The sequence below is a fragment of the Ornithodoros turicata genome, chromosome 4, assembly GCF_037126465.1.
Source record: "Ornithodoros turicata isolate Travis chromosome 4, ASM3712646v1, whole genome shotgun sequence".
Lineage (NCBI taxonomy): Eukaryota > Metazoa > Arthropoda > Arachnida > Ixodida > Argasidae > Ornithodoros > Ornithodoros turicata.
This window is the reverse complement of record NC_088204.1, coordinates 25,118,063-25,134,485: the sequence shown is the minus strand read 5'-3', so window position 1 is coordinate 25,134,485 and position 16,423 is coordinate 25,118,063. Positions and strand designations below refer to the sequence as shown.

Here is a 16,423-nt window from a genome sequence, read left to right as displayed (position 1 = left end):
GCACCTTCCATATCTTCACAATTTAATGCACAACTCAATGCACCCAATAAACACTACTCTACATGGCAATACAATACTTGTAGTATCACTTCAATGACCAGGCTCTGCTAAAGGGGCTACCTGGGTAACATGGCAGTAAAAAGGCCAGAGGAACACAATGATGATCGTATGCCATGTTATCTTTGGCACAGGTTAATAGCATGCAGAATTTGTACAAATACTTTACAATTCTATAAACATTATGGGAGCAACACTTCACTTTTTTTGCGGATCATACGATCTGTCTCGTAAGAACTGACCCCACAGGATCACGAGCAGGACATAAAGGTGGCCCACAAAGTACACGTGGCTATAATAGCGCCACACACGCACTCCGTCCAGCAACAAGAATGCAGCCAACATGTACGTGAAGGCTTCAGTCTTGAGGAGCCACAGTAGCAGACGGCTCACAACGTAGCGCACGCCGCGGAATCTTTGCGTCCACAGTTCTAGGTGCCGGTCAGCCACCAAGAACGCAGATGCGGATACGAGGCAGACAAAGTACCCGGGCTGCAGGCCATGCCATATGGAGCTGAGTACCATCGTCAGAACCCCCCTGCAAGGTGAGTACTTTGTTAGAAGAAAAAAAATTTTTTAACAACCTTTGTGTCAATCCCAAAATAATAATCAACTGGGGTGCAATATTCTAATGGCAAATTCAGGTGATTCATTTTGATCCGTGAGTGAGAGCACCCCGTCCGGTTCACGTTCGGCACTGGAGCCGCCCTAACGCACTAGGTACTGAGTGCTGCGCCCTAGGAGCGGAAATGGGAAACTGTGCTCTGGAGAGTGCAAATTGCTGTGTGCTGCGTCATCCAAACTTCCTGCTGTCATGGAGTGCACAAAATGTGGAATCCAAAATAACCATAACAAAGGTCTAGTTCAAATAACAGCCAATTGTAAGGAAAAAGATACTTGAGAAATGCAATTCTGGATGTCACATTAAAGAAATTCCAGAACGTTTGTTCTGAACCAGGACTGAAATTATGCAATTGACTCGCGTATACGGCACACATTTTTTACCCAAAAACATAGCGCCATTGAGGAGGATAAATTCAATCCGTGGGGCAAAATTGGAAACCAACAATCTAGGTACACATAATTCCCGTTTTATTCCGAAATATCCGTGGCAATCTCCCCGGAATCGAACGTCACGGTTGTCAGACATCGTCGCAATTTGTACCAAGATATCAGCCGCGATCTCTCCGGAATTGAATGTTGCGATTCTCCCACAGCAAATTGTCTTTCGTTCCATCAAGCTCTGATGAAATAGCTCTCTATGCCCTTCGCATTCGTCATCCATCAGTCCATCGCCAGGCGCTCGTTCTCATTGACTGCACGATACGCTGGCTGGCGGTGTGGGAGACAATCCGGCCGTGCTACTAAAGTCGGGGTGCGTTTAATGTGCGGGAACAAAAAAGCACCAGCATTTCTGCGCTCAATATGTGAGTGCCTCCAATATGCGAGTAGCCGTATATTCACACGAGTGACATCCTCGCGGAATATTCTAGTGGAAGAAAGAGCAAAAACACTGCTCACAGAGCCGGTTCTGTCCCGTGTTATGTTGAGCATTCGCACGGTGCCGGAATATCGGGAGTGGCGGACTGCATACTTAGCAGACACCACTTACCAGCCTGCACCGTCAGCGTCTTTTCCTGTCGTCTGCTACGGAATATCTTGTGGCTGTGTCACAGGACATTCCCCATGGTTAGCAGTGAATGTGGAGACACGACGTTTAGCGCTCGCAATCACATAACAGCAGAAAACTATGACGTTTTTTTTCGCATCTTCTGCTGTGGCATTGTGGGGAATGTCGCTCGTGTGAATACACAGTGGTGAAACTCAAGCTTCCTTTCTAGTTACCTGAATGCTCTGTTGAAAGGCAGTCGCTTGTAGAAATAGACAGCCAGCCAATATTGTACCGTGTTGTTCCAGTGACGGATCCCGTCACGCACTGTAACGCTGATTTCACATCCACTTTCGTCAACATTGTAAACGGTCCGGTAGTCAAACTCTTCTCGTGAAAAGTTCTTCTTGTCACACCTTGAAGACCATATTGAATTGTGTCATTACAGAACAAAATAGTTTGTCATGGCTGCAACCAAAATGTGCTATATATATATATATATATAGTTGAAATAAATGGGAGACAGAAGACAAAAGTAGGGGAAGTAACAAAAAAAGGGTTTATTAAAACTTAAAAATCATGAAAGTTAGGGAGAATGTCTACGTTACGGCGGAAGCTCCGCCTTCTTCGGGACAAAAGAGTCCCGAAGAAGGCGGAGCTTCCGCCGTAACGTAGACATTCTGCCTAACTTTCATGATTTTTAAGTTTTAATAAACCCTTTTTTTGTTACTTCCCCTACTTTTGTCTTCTGTCTCCCATTTATTTCAACTATAATTACGTAGCCGTCCGATCCAACTCCAACTTTTCAAGATATATATATATATATATACGCACGCACGCACGCACGCACACAAATACATACATAAAATGAATCTACAATTCTGGCACACTCTCCACATGGTCACTTGTGTCAGATCCTATCATGTGCACTTACAAGATTTTCAACATGTGAGCCAAGGTGCTAGGAATATGACGAAGCTTTAGTAGATTACAGTATTTGTAAAAAAAAAACTGATTGCTCTGTAAAACTATTTGCAACGAATACAAAAACCAGTACAGCTGTGTCGGTGCACCTTTTGACTGCAGTGTGCAGACACACACATATACCCCCCGCATTCTCCCCCGGCCCGTCCTCGTGACTGTGTTTACATGAATTGGGTTTGCATTCGCTGCCAAGATAATACCCGCATGATCATAAACTGAAGCTGGAAAACGCGCTTCCCAACAGCAAATATGGCAGATTTAATTTGGGTGACACGAAAAATGTTCATTTTGTGTAACTTCTTCCTCTAATGTCTCGTGACATGTCCGCATTTAATGAACTCTTGAGAGGTGTGTTAATGGAGCATGGAAGTAACCTCAAACATTTTTTTTTTGCCACATGACACGGACATGCACGCTACCTCTAAGTACTGTCACACAAAATATTTCATTCCTGATAAAATTAGTTTACAAGGGTGTGCGAAGCTGTGGTGACCTCTCCCAGCTCTTCCCATCATGTTGTGACGTCAGATCGGTGGAGCACTTTTATACGCACAGAAGGAAGCAGGGGCAAGGTTCGACTGCTCTGCTTCGGAAGTCAAATACGAGGGGCATATTTCACTACTGAGCAACTAACATGATGTCACAGACTGGCAGCCGCGGGAAGCAGCTTTTCTGACCCACGGGGTTGAAAGCTCTCATGTGCAAAAGGATTGCACACACAGCACTCGTACTTTTTGTGTGAATATGGATCCCATAAGGCATGTCATTCCTGTTTTAGGGATGTGCCAGCCAAATCCACGAGTCCGAAGCAGGGATTCGAGATCCGGGAATTCGAAACCACCGACCACGTGTATTCGTTTCTCTTTCAAATTGGCGCCTCCAGAGTCCACCAAAAGCCTCATTGGCCGACAGGTGTTTTCTTGTTTATTTGTTTACATTGCTCTGGACCAAAAGAGTTCATGCGGGAACTGTTGCATTACAAGTTTAAGAGTAATATGGTTTTGCTGCTTTAGCTTTATGTACATAATTCAGACTCGAGAATTTATGTATTTCTTGTAGTCGATGAACAATATGTTAAGTATACTACATGGGTATACTTTCTCCCGAAACTGGACTTTTTATTTCATTAAACAAATGTATCATAGTCTGCTTCAAAACACTCCAGTAGAAGCTTTTTCTTGGCTTTTTAAACTCTTTTTTAAAGAAAAGATTCTAAAGATTCGAGATTCGTAGGATTCGTGGATTCGCAGAACCTTCCTTGGATTTGGATTCAGATTCACAAAATTCTGGATTCGTCCCATCTCTCTCTTTCTTTTTTTTTTTTCGAGCCCTTCCATGCTCTTTTAAAACCCGATGATAACGACAATCGGCAGCACAGATATGTCTTACACAGCCACGAGTGCAGGCAGATTTGTGGGTCCAGCACCGGGGGCGGCATTGGCTGCAGAAGGGTAGAGGCCCATGCCCGCGGCTATGCACCCGCATTCCCCCAAGATGAAGCCGGTGTAGAGACGCATTCGGAAGCTCAGAAAGACTGGCCACAAGTAGAGCAGTCTGTAGATCAGTCCGTGGTCACGGTAGAACGAATCCTGGCCTATATACTATAAACAAGAAAAGCATGTTTTCTTTTTCTCGTTTTACAAAGTGAGAGGAAATGGAGGACCTTCGTACATCTGCTGGGGTATACATGTTGACGAGAAACCAAATGACGATGTAGAGAGGCACAACTTTTATACGGTCCAGACAATGTGCCATACGATTGACGGATGTTGCATAGGGTGCCCTTATAAAGTCCCTGTACGTTCTGTACCGGTAATATGGGCCTGTAATGGGAAAACTTCTCCGCTAAGAAATTCAGCCGCTAGCATCATCCCATCGTGCGCAAGCATCATGTATCTCTATACAGGGTGTTTCGACTAAAGTGATAAAAAATTCTAACTGGCGACATTGTGAGTGATTGTGAGGCTTTCGGCAATTACCTTCTGGAAACTTTGCCGCCATTTAGGAAGGCTTTGGACACTTTGTTGAACTTCAAATTGCCAAGCGAACCTCGCTTTTTTTTACAGGTATATGAAGTCCTCCACGGATAACCACGGAGCCAACAAAAACAATGCACAGTATCGCAACAGAAATAGTGAAAAAAGTTGCAAAATTACGCTTTAGCCACGCCTGCTTGATTTTCGCAAAGATTTGCATATGGAAGATGCGGGGAGAGGAGGAAGTGTCCCTGCCTCTTGTTTTACCTTTCTTTCCCCGGCTTTGGCCTTGATGCTGATGACAACCGTCTTATTACAAAAGAAACAAAACAACTGTCTTATCACAAAGAAGGCAAAACAGATGAAGGCGGGTACACTTCCTCCTCTAGACGCACGTTTCGTGCACGCTTCTTTGCGAAAATCAAGCAGGCGGGGCTAAAGCGTAATTTTTACAATTTTTTTCTACCATTTCTGTTGGGATACTGCACATAGTTTTTGTTGGGTGTGCGATTATCCATGGAGGACTCCATATTCTGTAAAAAAAAAAGTGAGTGAAGTTAAATTGAAGAAAATAAATTTCCCACAATTAAAAACTGTCCAAAGCCTTCCTCAGTGGATGGCAAAAGTTTCCAGAAGGTAGTTGCCGAAAGTCCCACAGTCCTCTGGGGAGTACGTCGCCAGTTAGGATTTTTTATCACTTTAGGTGAAACACCCCTGTATATATGCCGTTTGATAATATGCACAATCATATCTGGTCCTGAACCTTACAATCCTAAATGTCAACGTAACAGCATGACCATGACATCGGATCACACCATGTAATGCCCGTCATGAAAATAAACTCGAATTGCTTACTTCACTTGGTTTGCAGGCATGCTCGTCAGTGCAAATGCACCATCGCTTTTACTTAGTGCATTATTATTCGCAGTTATGCCATACAGTTGCGGCCAAGAGTTTTGCATCACTTGGGTCACAGTAAAACACACAAATAAAAGTAAAAGGACACGACTCTCATCTGCCCATCTAATCACTCTGAGGCATGCTGTGAATGAACAGTGTCCACTGCTACATTCCGCTTCCCCAATACTGCGAAGCCAGGCTAACAGTAGAGTTTGTTCAATGCACACTTGAGAGCACTACAACCCATGTGCGCAGATGGGAAATCATGTATCTGTCCGCATTCCACAGTTATTCATATTCTTCTGTCCCACTTTTTGCAGGCTTTCTCAGCATCCTACAAAGAACACCCTGTAAAGAGTACTCGATTGCAAACAACTGTACCCGGGGGCTTTTCGAGATGCTCGTCGACACTCAAATCAAATCAAAGCAAAACGAAATCAAATCAGATCAATTAATCAAAATCAATACAAGAAGTTCTTTCTATTTTCCTAGGCTTTGTTTGAGTCACAAAGGCCACAGTGCATATTTCTGTTTATGTAATTTATCTGGTCCATTCAGGTGTCTGCGCATATTATACTTTGATCGCCATAAAGGTAGAAGCGATTTCAATCACTAGAAACCCAGTTCAATGGTTTAGGCGGAAGAACACCAAACGTATTTTCCGTATTTCTTGAAAAAAGTGTCATGAAGAGGCACTACAAGTTATACATCGGATTTTTTTTCGCAGAAGGTCAACTTTTTGGAGGATGTCTGGTGACTCATAGCCTAGGAATAGCTATGGGCGGGGTTCAATGCGTCACCTCTTAGGTGGTTGTCCGACAAGTGGAGGACACTAGGCTTCTGTAGTCCTGGATTGATAGCTGCTTCCCTTTGCAGCACCATTGCTCCTGACTGAGGGCAACATACCAGGCATAGGCCAGCTGAGGGCCAGGGACCCCAAATGACTCCGGAAATGAACTTCAGAATGAATTCGGAACACCCTTCTGTCTTCACATGGCCTTACGGTCTCTAGATGACCACTCGGGTGGCCTACCTGTACTTTAAAATAGAGGCCGTACCTTGTAGGTAAATAAACTAATAATAAATGGTAACAGTAAAACAATACTGGTACTCGGCATGCATTCTTCTGTTGTTATGTACAGTAAGGGCGATACAGAGCCTAGTTCCTGCTCAAAAGAAAAGAACTCGGAATTGCATGACGCGGGTGCGTGTTATACACTAAAATTTTTCAGTTTTCACTAATTTTAAGTTATCACCCAGGTAACCACCAAATTTCACCCTGGTGGATGATATTTATTCTTCCGCACCGTCCATCCCTGCAGCATGTGCACCATGTTGCCACAGATTAGGCTCACTCACTTTCACATGGAATGCTTTTATTTATTTGACCTATGCAAAGATACAAAATTGAAATGCCACTGTGCAGAAGGGACAACCACGCATGTGGAACTCTTGCATGTCGAAGAGTATTGAGTAGTGCTACTAGCTCCAGGTAGAACAACCAAAAACTAAAAGCATGCAACCATGCCTTTTACCTAGTCCGCCTTTTTGTCTTTCATATAGCAACACTCGTTTATTGCGTACGATGCATCAGTACCTAATGTATTCAAAAATGCACATGTTAGTGTAGTACATTTACCCAAGTGATCATTATTAACGTAGTAAAACAGGAGCGAGACCAAAGAAGTGACACGTCCTGATATATAACACCTCTTTGTCCCCAGCAGTTGAACCGTTAGATATACAGGGTGTCCACCGTGACTATAGAAGTAATTTTGAAAAATTGGAAAATCGCTTTTTCCCAGCTTTAACCAATGGCAATGTACTCTATGCCTGAAGGCCCACCTTAAGATGACTCGGGAAAGCTTCTCTGACGATGCATTAATTAACTTTTTAATTATCAATGATAGAACACTGACCCAATGAGAACATCGGATCATTTAGGGTAACTGGGAACGTTACCGTTTTCAGAACAAAAATTGAGGCAGTTATAGTGCGAGGAAAGGGCCTGGAAAAAAGGTGCTCTGGTAGTCATTTTTCGATGCTCAAGTAGGAGCGCTCCCGTTTTCATTTCCTGTGTATGCGGGGGTGGGAAATAGCTGTCGCACCAATCTGTCCCCATGCAGGGTCTGTCCCCCCCTGAGGCAGTGTTTTCCCTCCCCTGCATACAGAGGAAAAGAAAATGTAAGCGCTTCTACTTGAGCGTCGAAAAAAGACCACCAGATCGCCTTATTTGCAGGCCCTTTCCTCGCGCTATAACTCTGTCGATTTTTTTTTCTGAAAACGGTAATGTTACCGGTGACCCCAAGGGATTCGGTGTTCTCACTGGGTCAATCTTCTATCGTTGATAATTAAAAAGTCAATTAACGAAAGTTAACTAATGCATCGACACAGAAGCTTGCCTGTGCCCTCTAAGGTGGGCCTTTAGGCATAGAGTACATCGCCATTGTTTAAAACTGGGAAAAAGTGATTTTTCTATTTTTAAAAAGTACTTCTATAGTTAAGGTGGCCACCCTGTATACTATACTCTTTCCCTTCATCGCACAATCGTGTGACACCTCCTGCGTCACTAGGGGAAGAATTAGTTTCTCAGGCAAGCAAAACGGATTTTATATTGTTCTGCACTTTTTAACTGTCCACATCTGCACTAGTCCAGTGAACGTTCATTTTAACAGTGCTGAACAGGATACGTGGTAGTTACAACGCTTGTGTGACTTCACAGAGAGCTTTTTGTTAAACGAACAACCCCCTATGGAACAGCGTGTATCCACTCTACAAGCATTTCTTCCTCAATAGATGCAAAAATGCACTCACCAACCAGTACGCCTACATAGCAGAAAGCGTAGTGGAAGATGTCCAGTGGGGTAAGATTCATGTCATTTTCCTCATAATCCCATACCTTGGACTTTTCGTCTTTTTGGTTTGAGCGTTTCTCTCGTAGGATGTCAAGCTCAATTGAGACACCTGCCATCTAGAAGAGAGTAAAGCATTTTTGATAGGCAGACAGAAGGCACGCTCTTGTTGAGCTCCATGGCCTCCACAGCACCTCTGATCATGGAAAGCTTTAAGGCTAGTTCACACATACGGCAATCGTGGACGACATAACAAACCGTGCCATTTCCTTGCCATTGTGATGCTGTGGCACCCTCCGCAGCACAGCAATTAGTTGAGACATGTCCAACTTTTGCTGTGATGCGACCTCTCCCACGCTCCATCGACCAATGGGCTCCGCGTGTGGCGGCTTCGTGTGGCAGCTGCAGATGGTGACCAACGGGGTTGCGTATGGACCACGGCGGAGGAAGAGACGGTGTGAAGAGCAGCGACAAGCGACAGCAGCACATCTAGTTGCCATAGATGGGTAGAAATCCAGCGAACCGGTAGAGATGTAGGAAGGGAGTTGCCTCAGGACAGAAGCCGCCGATATTTCGAACAGAGACTGTTCTTCTTCTGGGCCTAGTTGCCATCTAGTTGCCATTGTCGTTCACAGTCCCCCGTCCCCGCCGTTGCCGTATGTGTGAACCAGGTCTTAAAATGGGCAGTCTGGAGCTGTGGATTGATTTTGAGATTGATGCAAAATTACATCCAGCAGAGCATTGTAATTTTTAAATTAAACCGGGACAACAAACAGCACCTTTGTATCTGGTTTCAGTTTCACGGCGATGTAAACATGAGCTCCCGCACATCGGCAGACATCTCAAGAGTGTGTCACTGAGATAAAGGCGATTGATGTTTTGAGGTACAGTAAAACACAATCAGCAGTCAGTGGTTTGACTGCTTGGCAGAACAAAAACTGCAAGTTACCAACAGTGACGTATGTGGCAGCAGCAAAAGTGTTGCCACACAATTCAGTAAAAAATAATTGGCTTCAGATTTAAGTGAAATATTTTGCATGATGGTTGTGAGCATCGTAAGATATTACAGCATATGTTTAGCTTTGGTGCGTGTCCAGATTGTCGCTTTAAGAGTGCTTATGTTAAAGTGATGTCCGAAGAGATAAGTTTAAGAGTCAAGAAGCATGAGGATTCCTTTGCTGGATATCTCTTCGGGAATAAAAAGCAGTACTAAGGCCCGGTTTCACCAACGCTAGTTAACTTTGAACCGAGATCAAGGGTTGCTAAAACTTGAAGCGAACACTCAATTCTTTTTTACAAACGTTAGTTGGTGACGCGAAGAGTGTTTTAGTGGCAATAACTCCCTTTAATGAAGCAGAATCAAGCGCTAAATTCAAGTTAACGGATCGTTGATCTCGGTTCAAGTGTGAATCTGCGTTGGTGAAACCGGGCCTAAGCGTAGTAAATGTAAATAAAAGTTCACGGGACACTGCACTTATGTATTTCTTCATCGGACTGTCTCCGCGGTAGAAAACTGTAGTGAACAAAATTAAAACAGGTATCTCAGTTGCCGACGAAGAAATAAGCGAGCACTGTGTTCCGTAAACTTTTGTCCCAAGCTGTACGTACTACCTCGATTAGCTAACTTGGACAAAAGCTCATATGTTGAGGTGCATAATAGATGCGTTCATGCCTCAGGCATACCCTGAATTCAGTGTTATCCCTGCTCGACAACACAGTGTTTCACTTTCTCTGGGACACTGCAGAAACAGGCTAGATAGGACTATGGTTTCACATCAGATTTTTTGTAACATGCAATGTGTAAAGAAACAAAATGCCACCTTGTTATTAATCTTGGAGAGGTAGCAACGTAATCTCATACCCTAATTTTTTGCTCGTTTCGACAGATCAGGTTCTACTCTGTAGTAAAAAGCAAAGCAAGGGGTTCAACATCCCGCCTCGTTTGGGAGAAGGAATACGACTGTGAGATCCCCCTTCTGCATGTAAAGGTCCCAGAGAACCCTTCGAAAAATATTTTTCTGGCTACGTCTATGCTTGGGTAGAGCTATATTTTCCCACAGATCAGTTTCCAAACTGTGTCTTGTTATTCGTTACAATGTTGCACTGAAAAAAAAAATTTCACTTCTGATCAATGTTTTAATGTGGGAAGGGATGTGTTTGTACTGAAGTATACAACTGGTGTACACTTGGTGTACGAGCGTTTGGAAAGTTCGAGTGCTAGAATAAAGCGTTTGAGGGGTGCGCATTTACTAGACTGTAGTAACCGTAGCTGTAACTATAGTTACATTTCGAAGAAGGTGACCGTGACTGACTCTGTTGTTGTTGTTTTCACAAACTGGCTGTAACTGTAACTGGAAACGTTTTAAGGAACAAAAAACCTGCGTACTTAGTTCTACCAGCAAGATTTCCGAAATTGTGTTGCACCTTCCCCACTCGTACTCAGACTAATATCGCAGTATACTATTTCGATTTTTTTTAGTATCACCTTTCAGCTATGCACATACACAGGCTCTATACAGGATGTGTCTTTTATTCGTTACAGATTTGCTTTAACAGAAAGTTACGATAACAGCATAGATGTCGTTTCTGCAGTTGAGTTATATGGCCGTATATCCTCTCGGAGAGTGTATGTAACTAATATTCATTAACTAACTACGTGATTAGGGGATTTGGGGTAAAAAATATGGGAGACAATTTTGATATATTGAATTTTGAAATTCAAACAAGCACATGCTCTGAAATATCAGTTGTTGAATTTTACCATACAAATGAGCCGAAAACCAGAACGTCGCTCTTGAGGAGCACTTGACCTTTGCCGATGGAGGCTTATCTGGGTTGCAGAATGTCTGGTCTGGCCAACCGATCAGCACTTGCTCCAATCATCTCCATCGCTCCAAAGGACACGGTCCTGTGACGTGGAATGAGCACTGTCCACCCTGTGCTCATGATCGGCACGGTTTCAGCTCATTTGCATAGCAAAATTCGGCGATTGATATTTCAATGCGGCGTTGCTTGTTTCAGGGTTTTTAAAAGAGAGAATGTCTGCCTGGCCATATAGCCCACGTGCAAGAACAGTATCCATGCTGCTGTAATAGCTTTTTTTTAAATAAGAAATCTCTAACAAATGAAAGAAAACACCCTGTATGTATGTTACATATCCCACAGAGGGTAGAAGAACACCACTAGCCTTCTCTTTTGTAGCCATTGTCATATTTTCGAAGTATTCTGCGAAGTATTATGAAATTACAACATGTAGGTAGGTTACAAATGTTTTCTTTTGCATGACTTACCTTGAGGGTCAACATCATCTGAATGCAGTTTGTAATATCAGGAGGTGTTTGAATGTTATACATTTTAAGGTATTTGAAGAATATGAGATATCCGAAGGAGAAGACAAAACTCAATTTCGTACGAAACCTGCAAAGAGACATTTCCTGTAATGCTTCCTTTCTTTGAAAACAGAATCTGTTTTGTGCCATAAACATGCAGGTAAACATACACGATAAAAAGGTCATAAACGTACATACAGAACGTACAGGACATAAACGTACAGAATGTGTGCCATATGTGCCTAATGTGCCATAAAAGTCTATTAAGCAAAATCTACTTGTCTCTCTCAACTTTATGGGGCTTTTTATCATTATGTTTTTTATCAAGCATTATGCAGTGTTTATGTATGGTGAACTTTTGCCACGTACAACGAGTAACTTTATCAAATGTTAATAACCTAAAGAAATTTATTTTCTTGAATTGAGCTCTGAAATATGTCAAGGTAATGTTTTTTTTTCCCCCAGAATCAGGCAGCATATTGTAGTTTACCCAAATCCACCACTAAATATGCCACCTAATGCATCCTGTGCACCTTGTAGATAAATGTAGCTAACACCGTAATTTCCAGACAAGTGGATCTTTTAGTAGACTTTGGTAACACATTACCTGAAACACTCTATAATGAAGTTATTCAAAATATCTACGTATTAGGAACACTGTTGAAAGAATGCTAGTCTTGAACGACAACCTGAGAAGCATGAGTGGACCTGCCTGACTGGCACGTAGATAACGATGAGGCTATTGACGACGGTCATTGTTAACGGGTGTACCGTATGCCACCCCGATACAATGACCACTAAGATGATGCCAAAGACTGTACAGAAGTTTCGTCGCATGCCAGCACTTTGAATAATGTATAAGAAGTGTCCCATCATGACGCAGAGGAGCAGCAATCCCGTGTAAATGATGTCCGTGGAGAGATTCATCGTGCCTATGGTTAGATGACTGAACCTGAAAAATACAGTATCAAACAGAGATTGCTTGGATTGTGCTCTATACGTCTTGGTATTTTATGAATAATCATTTTATCATCATCATCATCACTCTTGTGTAGTTGTTTTTATATTCCTGTATTATAAATAAAGGAACAATTCTGACTGGCATACTCCCTGACGTGCTGGCCCTACTCACCGTTGGACAGTGGAGTAGCGTGGAGGGGGGCTAGGGGCGGTCGTCCCGGGTGCAAGATTTGTTTGGGGGCAAATTATTGACAGAGAGAAAAGTTTGAAATAGAAGCAGTGAAAATGTTTATCACTTGACAAAATCCAATTTTTTTTCACATTGTGCGCTATTGGAACGACCTTCTGGGAGCATCAAAGACAGAGGCGATTGAAGTGATTAGCGATTATGGGTTTAATGGCACAAAGGGCGATTGAAGCGAGTTTTGATATACCACGCCGGAGTAAATTTGCATCCTGTGTGCTTCAGCGTTGAGACAGCAGCGCATATTCTCAAAGTGAATGTTCAGGTTCAGATTTGCTTAATCCCTTTCGAAACTGGGCAGGTATCCGAACAAAAGGCAGATACCACAAGCGAACACCTAGACAAGTTGTCTAAGAAACTGGGAAAAATAACAGATAAAAGAGGATAACACATCCGATGGGTTGTTTGTGGGGTGTCACTGGCATCACTGGGGATCTTGCAGGCTTAGCTGTTCATGCTGCAAAAACACCACTTGGTTTGTACTTTGTTTGTTTGATACAGGCTCTTTTGATGTGCAGGAGTCGTGTGCTGTTTCGGTTTCTAATTTCCGGGAAATGTCTGCTGAGGCACGGTCCCTCGATCGCTGGCCGTGGCTGAGGCATGAATCAACCGAGCATGTTTGGGTGGGGGGGATATACTACTCATTTCGCTCCAGGCGCTGGGAACCCACGTTACGCCGCTCCGTTGGATATGCTGTTTTAAACAAATGTCAGAAAACTTGGGAATGCAACAACTGAGCCTTATCTGTTTTGTGCGGTTGTGACAAAGGCATAGATATTTTATTTTAGTTAAGATATGAGCACATCCAGGTGCTGGCCATCTATATACCTATTCTATCTATCTCTCTTTTGGGAGAGTCCTTACACACAGCGATTTCCACTTTCCCTCGGTCTGTATAGCCAAAAGTGGCTCGCAGTCTGAATTGATCCAATGCACGGTTGTACTTGCAATCACGTGGAATGGGTTGATGAGTTTGCCATTCCATTTGTGACACAAAATGTATACATATGAAAAGTTCGGACCGAAAGTGCCCTTATCTCTACTCTTAATGGTATAGCCGTCATCACACATGATATGGTAGCCAGAACCTGGAAACGGCAGGGCAAAGTTGGGATTATGTAAGAGCCCTTGTTAGGAGGGCGGCTTCGAGGGGCCCTAGGCAGGCGCGGATCTGGGGGAGGGGGAGGTTCAGGGGTCCGGACCCCCCTCAATTCCAGACTTGAACATAGGGTTCAGTGGACCAATCCCAGCATGCACGCAGTGGCGTATCTAGAGCTACCTGCGCCCATGGCAACCAGTTAGTCTGCGCCCCTGTTCAGGCACATATCGAGGACACAGTTGGTCATGTTTTGTAAATACTTTAATGAAATCCACAGAACTACTACACATGCAGATGGCCCACTAACGTCACATGATAGCCTTTCTAGCTTTTGCTGCTGCAAATTTGTCGATAATGTCACTGAAATCAATTTGTTCTGTTTCTTCTCGTTACACACTTAGGACAGCAAGCTCGGAAAGCCTGTCCTGGCCCATTGATGCTCTTAAATACGAAAGTATCAGCTTTAGCTTGCTAAATGACCGCTCACAGCTGGCAATTGAAACCGCGATCGTAAGCATTATCTGGACCGCAATCCGAAGGTTCGGGAAGACATTCTCATCTCCATAGTGAACAATAAATTCAAGAAGCTCTTTTGGGTCTCGATATTTTGTTTTCTGTGCGCCTCGCGAGCAACATTTTGCAGTCCAAAATTTCTTCGTACAGCTCGTTGCCGTCAACATCGGAAGTGTAAAATTTGCCGAAATCGCCCCTACACCTTTACACCTGCCCCAGCCCGACACACGGGTTCAGGTCGACCCTCTTGTTGGTCCGCCCGATACGAACTCTTTTCGTCGGGTCGATTTTCTTGCTCAGATATCTCTCTCAAAGTCCCACTGCTGCGATCGGCTTGCTACCTAAACATCCTCAAATGCTGCTGTCGCGTCTCGAGTAACCGTACAGGGTACTGGGATCTACCTTTTGTTTAGGCTGCTTTGGTCTCGGCCGTGACAGTCGCTCACTGAGCTGGTTCGGTTTGCTCACGGTGCCCCGTTCTCGTCAAATACGTCACGCGCCCAGTTTAGCTACCTCGTGGTTAACATTATGTCCTTGGGGATGCGTTTTCGTGTGTTCCGCACTAGGTTTCACATACAACCTCTCTAATGGCGGGTGCTTTAGATCATTTATGAATGTGCCAGGTTGAGTGCACGACCTGGCACATTCACACCCGACCACATAATGGCGCCCCTGTTCACCTGGCGCCCATGGCACCTGTCCACACCTGCCACACCCTAGATACGCCACTGCATGCACGTGGCACTTGTCCACAGCGGACCCACCTCGGGAAAATCTTAGATCCGCCCGTGGTCCTAGGTATACTTAACTACTTGTTACGCATCCGTTTTTGACGTGCAGCGCTATACCCACTCGGCAAGAGCCAACGATTACGTGATGTTCGTTTAGAAATAACACCGAGGAAGGAATAATTTTGCTGGTAAACGGAAATCCGGCTTCTCCTGACTTTATCCCTGCTTGCGGGGAAGCCACCTTGCAGGCATATGTCATGGGAAACAGCTACGAAACGAGATATAGAGAACGCTGCTAGCAAATTAGACACGCTTTCCGTGTGTCGCATTCTTCTTTAGTAAGCAGATTACAAAACGAGGATTAGTTGCCTGCTGTCAAACATATTGCGAGATTTATGTTTGCGGAGCGCAGCGCGGTAGATATTCGAACGCGCGCTCAACTGTCACAGCAGTGATCTCATGGAAGAAAGATTGCCTCACTTACCAGATACGCGAACTGTATTAGAGCGTTCCATACAGGTTATATCCAGACTGTTGCTGCATTCGATAGTGACACAGCATCCAACGGACGGGGAACCTCGCGCTCATCGTTGTTGTCTATATGCTGTGCGTATAGTCTGCAGGCAATTCTAGCTTGGCCGTGGTTTCCACTTTGTGTGCTGTGAAACGCGAAGAAAGTGGTGGGTGCGGTTCATATGCTTTTGAGAAAACCGATAATTGTGTTCGGTTGGCGTTGCGAAGATGTCAGTATGTATAGAACTTGTCGGCAGATGGGGCTTGAGGCTTCCTTCCCACAGAGCTCTGCGCTCTGCCTTCCCATGTTCCCATGTAAGCGCGGGAAGGCGGGAAGTTTGAACTCATCGTCTTTCCGGATTTGTTCCTCGAAAACAAACTGCGGAAGTATACCCACAGCTGTGTGAACAAAAGCTGTTTTCTGGCACGAATCGACGAATGTGAGATCACGTGCGCTAATTTTGGCGAGCAGACGACAAGCCATGCGTGGTTTCGGTTCTTCATTTGACAGCTATTTCCCAGCCGATTGGGTGTCTGCACTGTGAACTCAACAATGAAAACCTTGACATTTCAACGCTTGGGGCTGATAAAAGGTGAGGTAGGTTTTTGTCCTGCTGACTGTTCCTTTTGGTTTTCAAGCATTTTCGCCAGGTGCC

The 16,423-nt window shown here is 44.1% G+C and overlaps 1 protein-coding gene across 2 annotated transcripts; it reads right to left on the bottom strand.

Annotated features, from left to right (window-relative positions):
* Positions 1–5: 5 nt before the first annotated feature.
* Positions 6–16,024, bottom strand: LOC135391344 (lysophospholipid acyltransferase 7-like). 2 transcript variants are annotated; one of them, XM_064621589.1, is made up of 8 exons: positions 15,739–16,024; positions 12,420–12,659; positions 11,669–11,795; positions 8,341–8,497; positions 4,322–4,473; positions 4,040–4,251; positions 1,903–2,082; positions 6–595 (listed from the first exon to the last, which is right to left on the bottom strand). In XM_064621589.1, the coding sequence occupies exons 2-8, from the start codon at positions 12,632–12,634 to the stop codon at positions 256–258; spliced, it is 1,383 nt and encodes a 460-aa protein (XP_064477659.1). In that variant the 5' UTR covers positions 12,635–12,659; positions 15,739–16,024; the 3' UTR covers positions 6–255. The 2 variants fall into 2 exon arrangements, with proteins under 2 accessions (XP_064477659.1, XP_064477660.1); XM_064621590.1 differs by lacking the exon at positions 15,739–16,024 and adding an exon at positions 12,840–14,612.
* Between the last annotated feature and the right edge of the window lie 399 nt (positions 16,025–16,423).

Excerpts from the sequence above, each read along its gene's own strand:
- LOC135391344 (XM_064621589.1), bottom strand. The coding sequence starts at position 12,634 with ATGAATCTCTCCACGGACATCATTTACACGGGATTGCTGCTCCTCTGC. Across the intron at positions 4,474-8,340 it reads CTATGTAGGCGTACTGGTTG|GCCCATATTACCGGTACAGA; the intron begins GTGAGTGCATTT and ends TTCCCATTACAG. Across the intron at positions 596-1,902 it reads CCTTTCAACAGAGCATTCAG|GGGGGTTCTGACGATGGTAC; the intron begins GTAACTAGAAAG and ends CTCACCTTGCAG.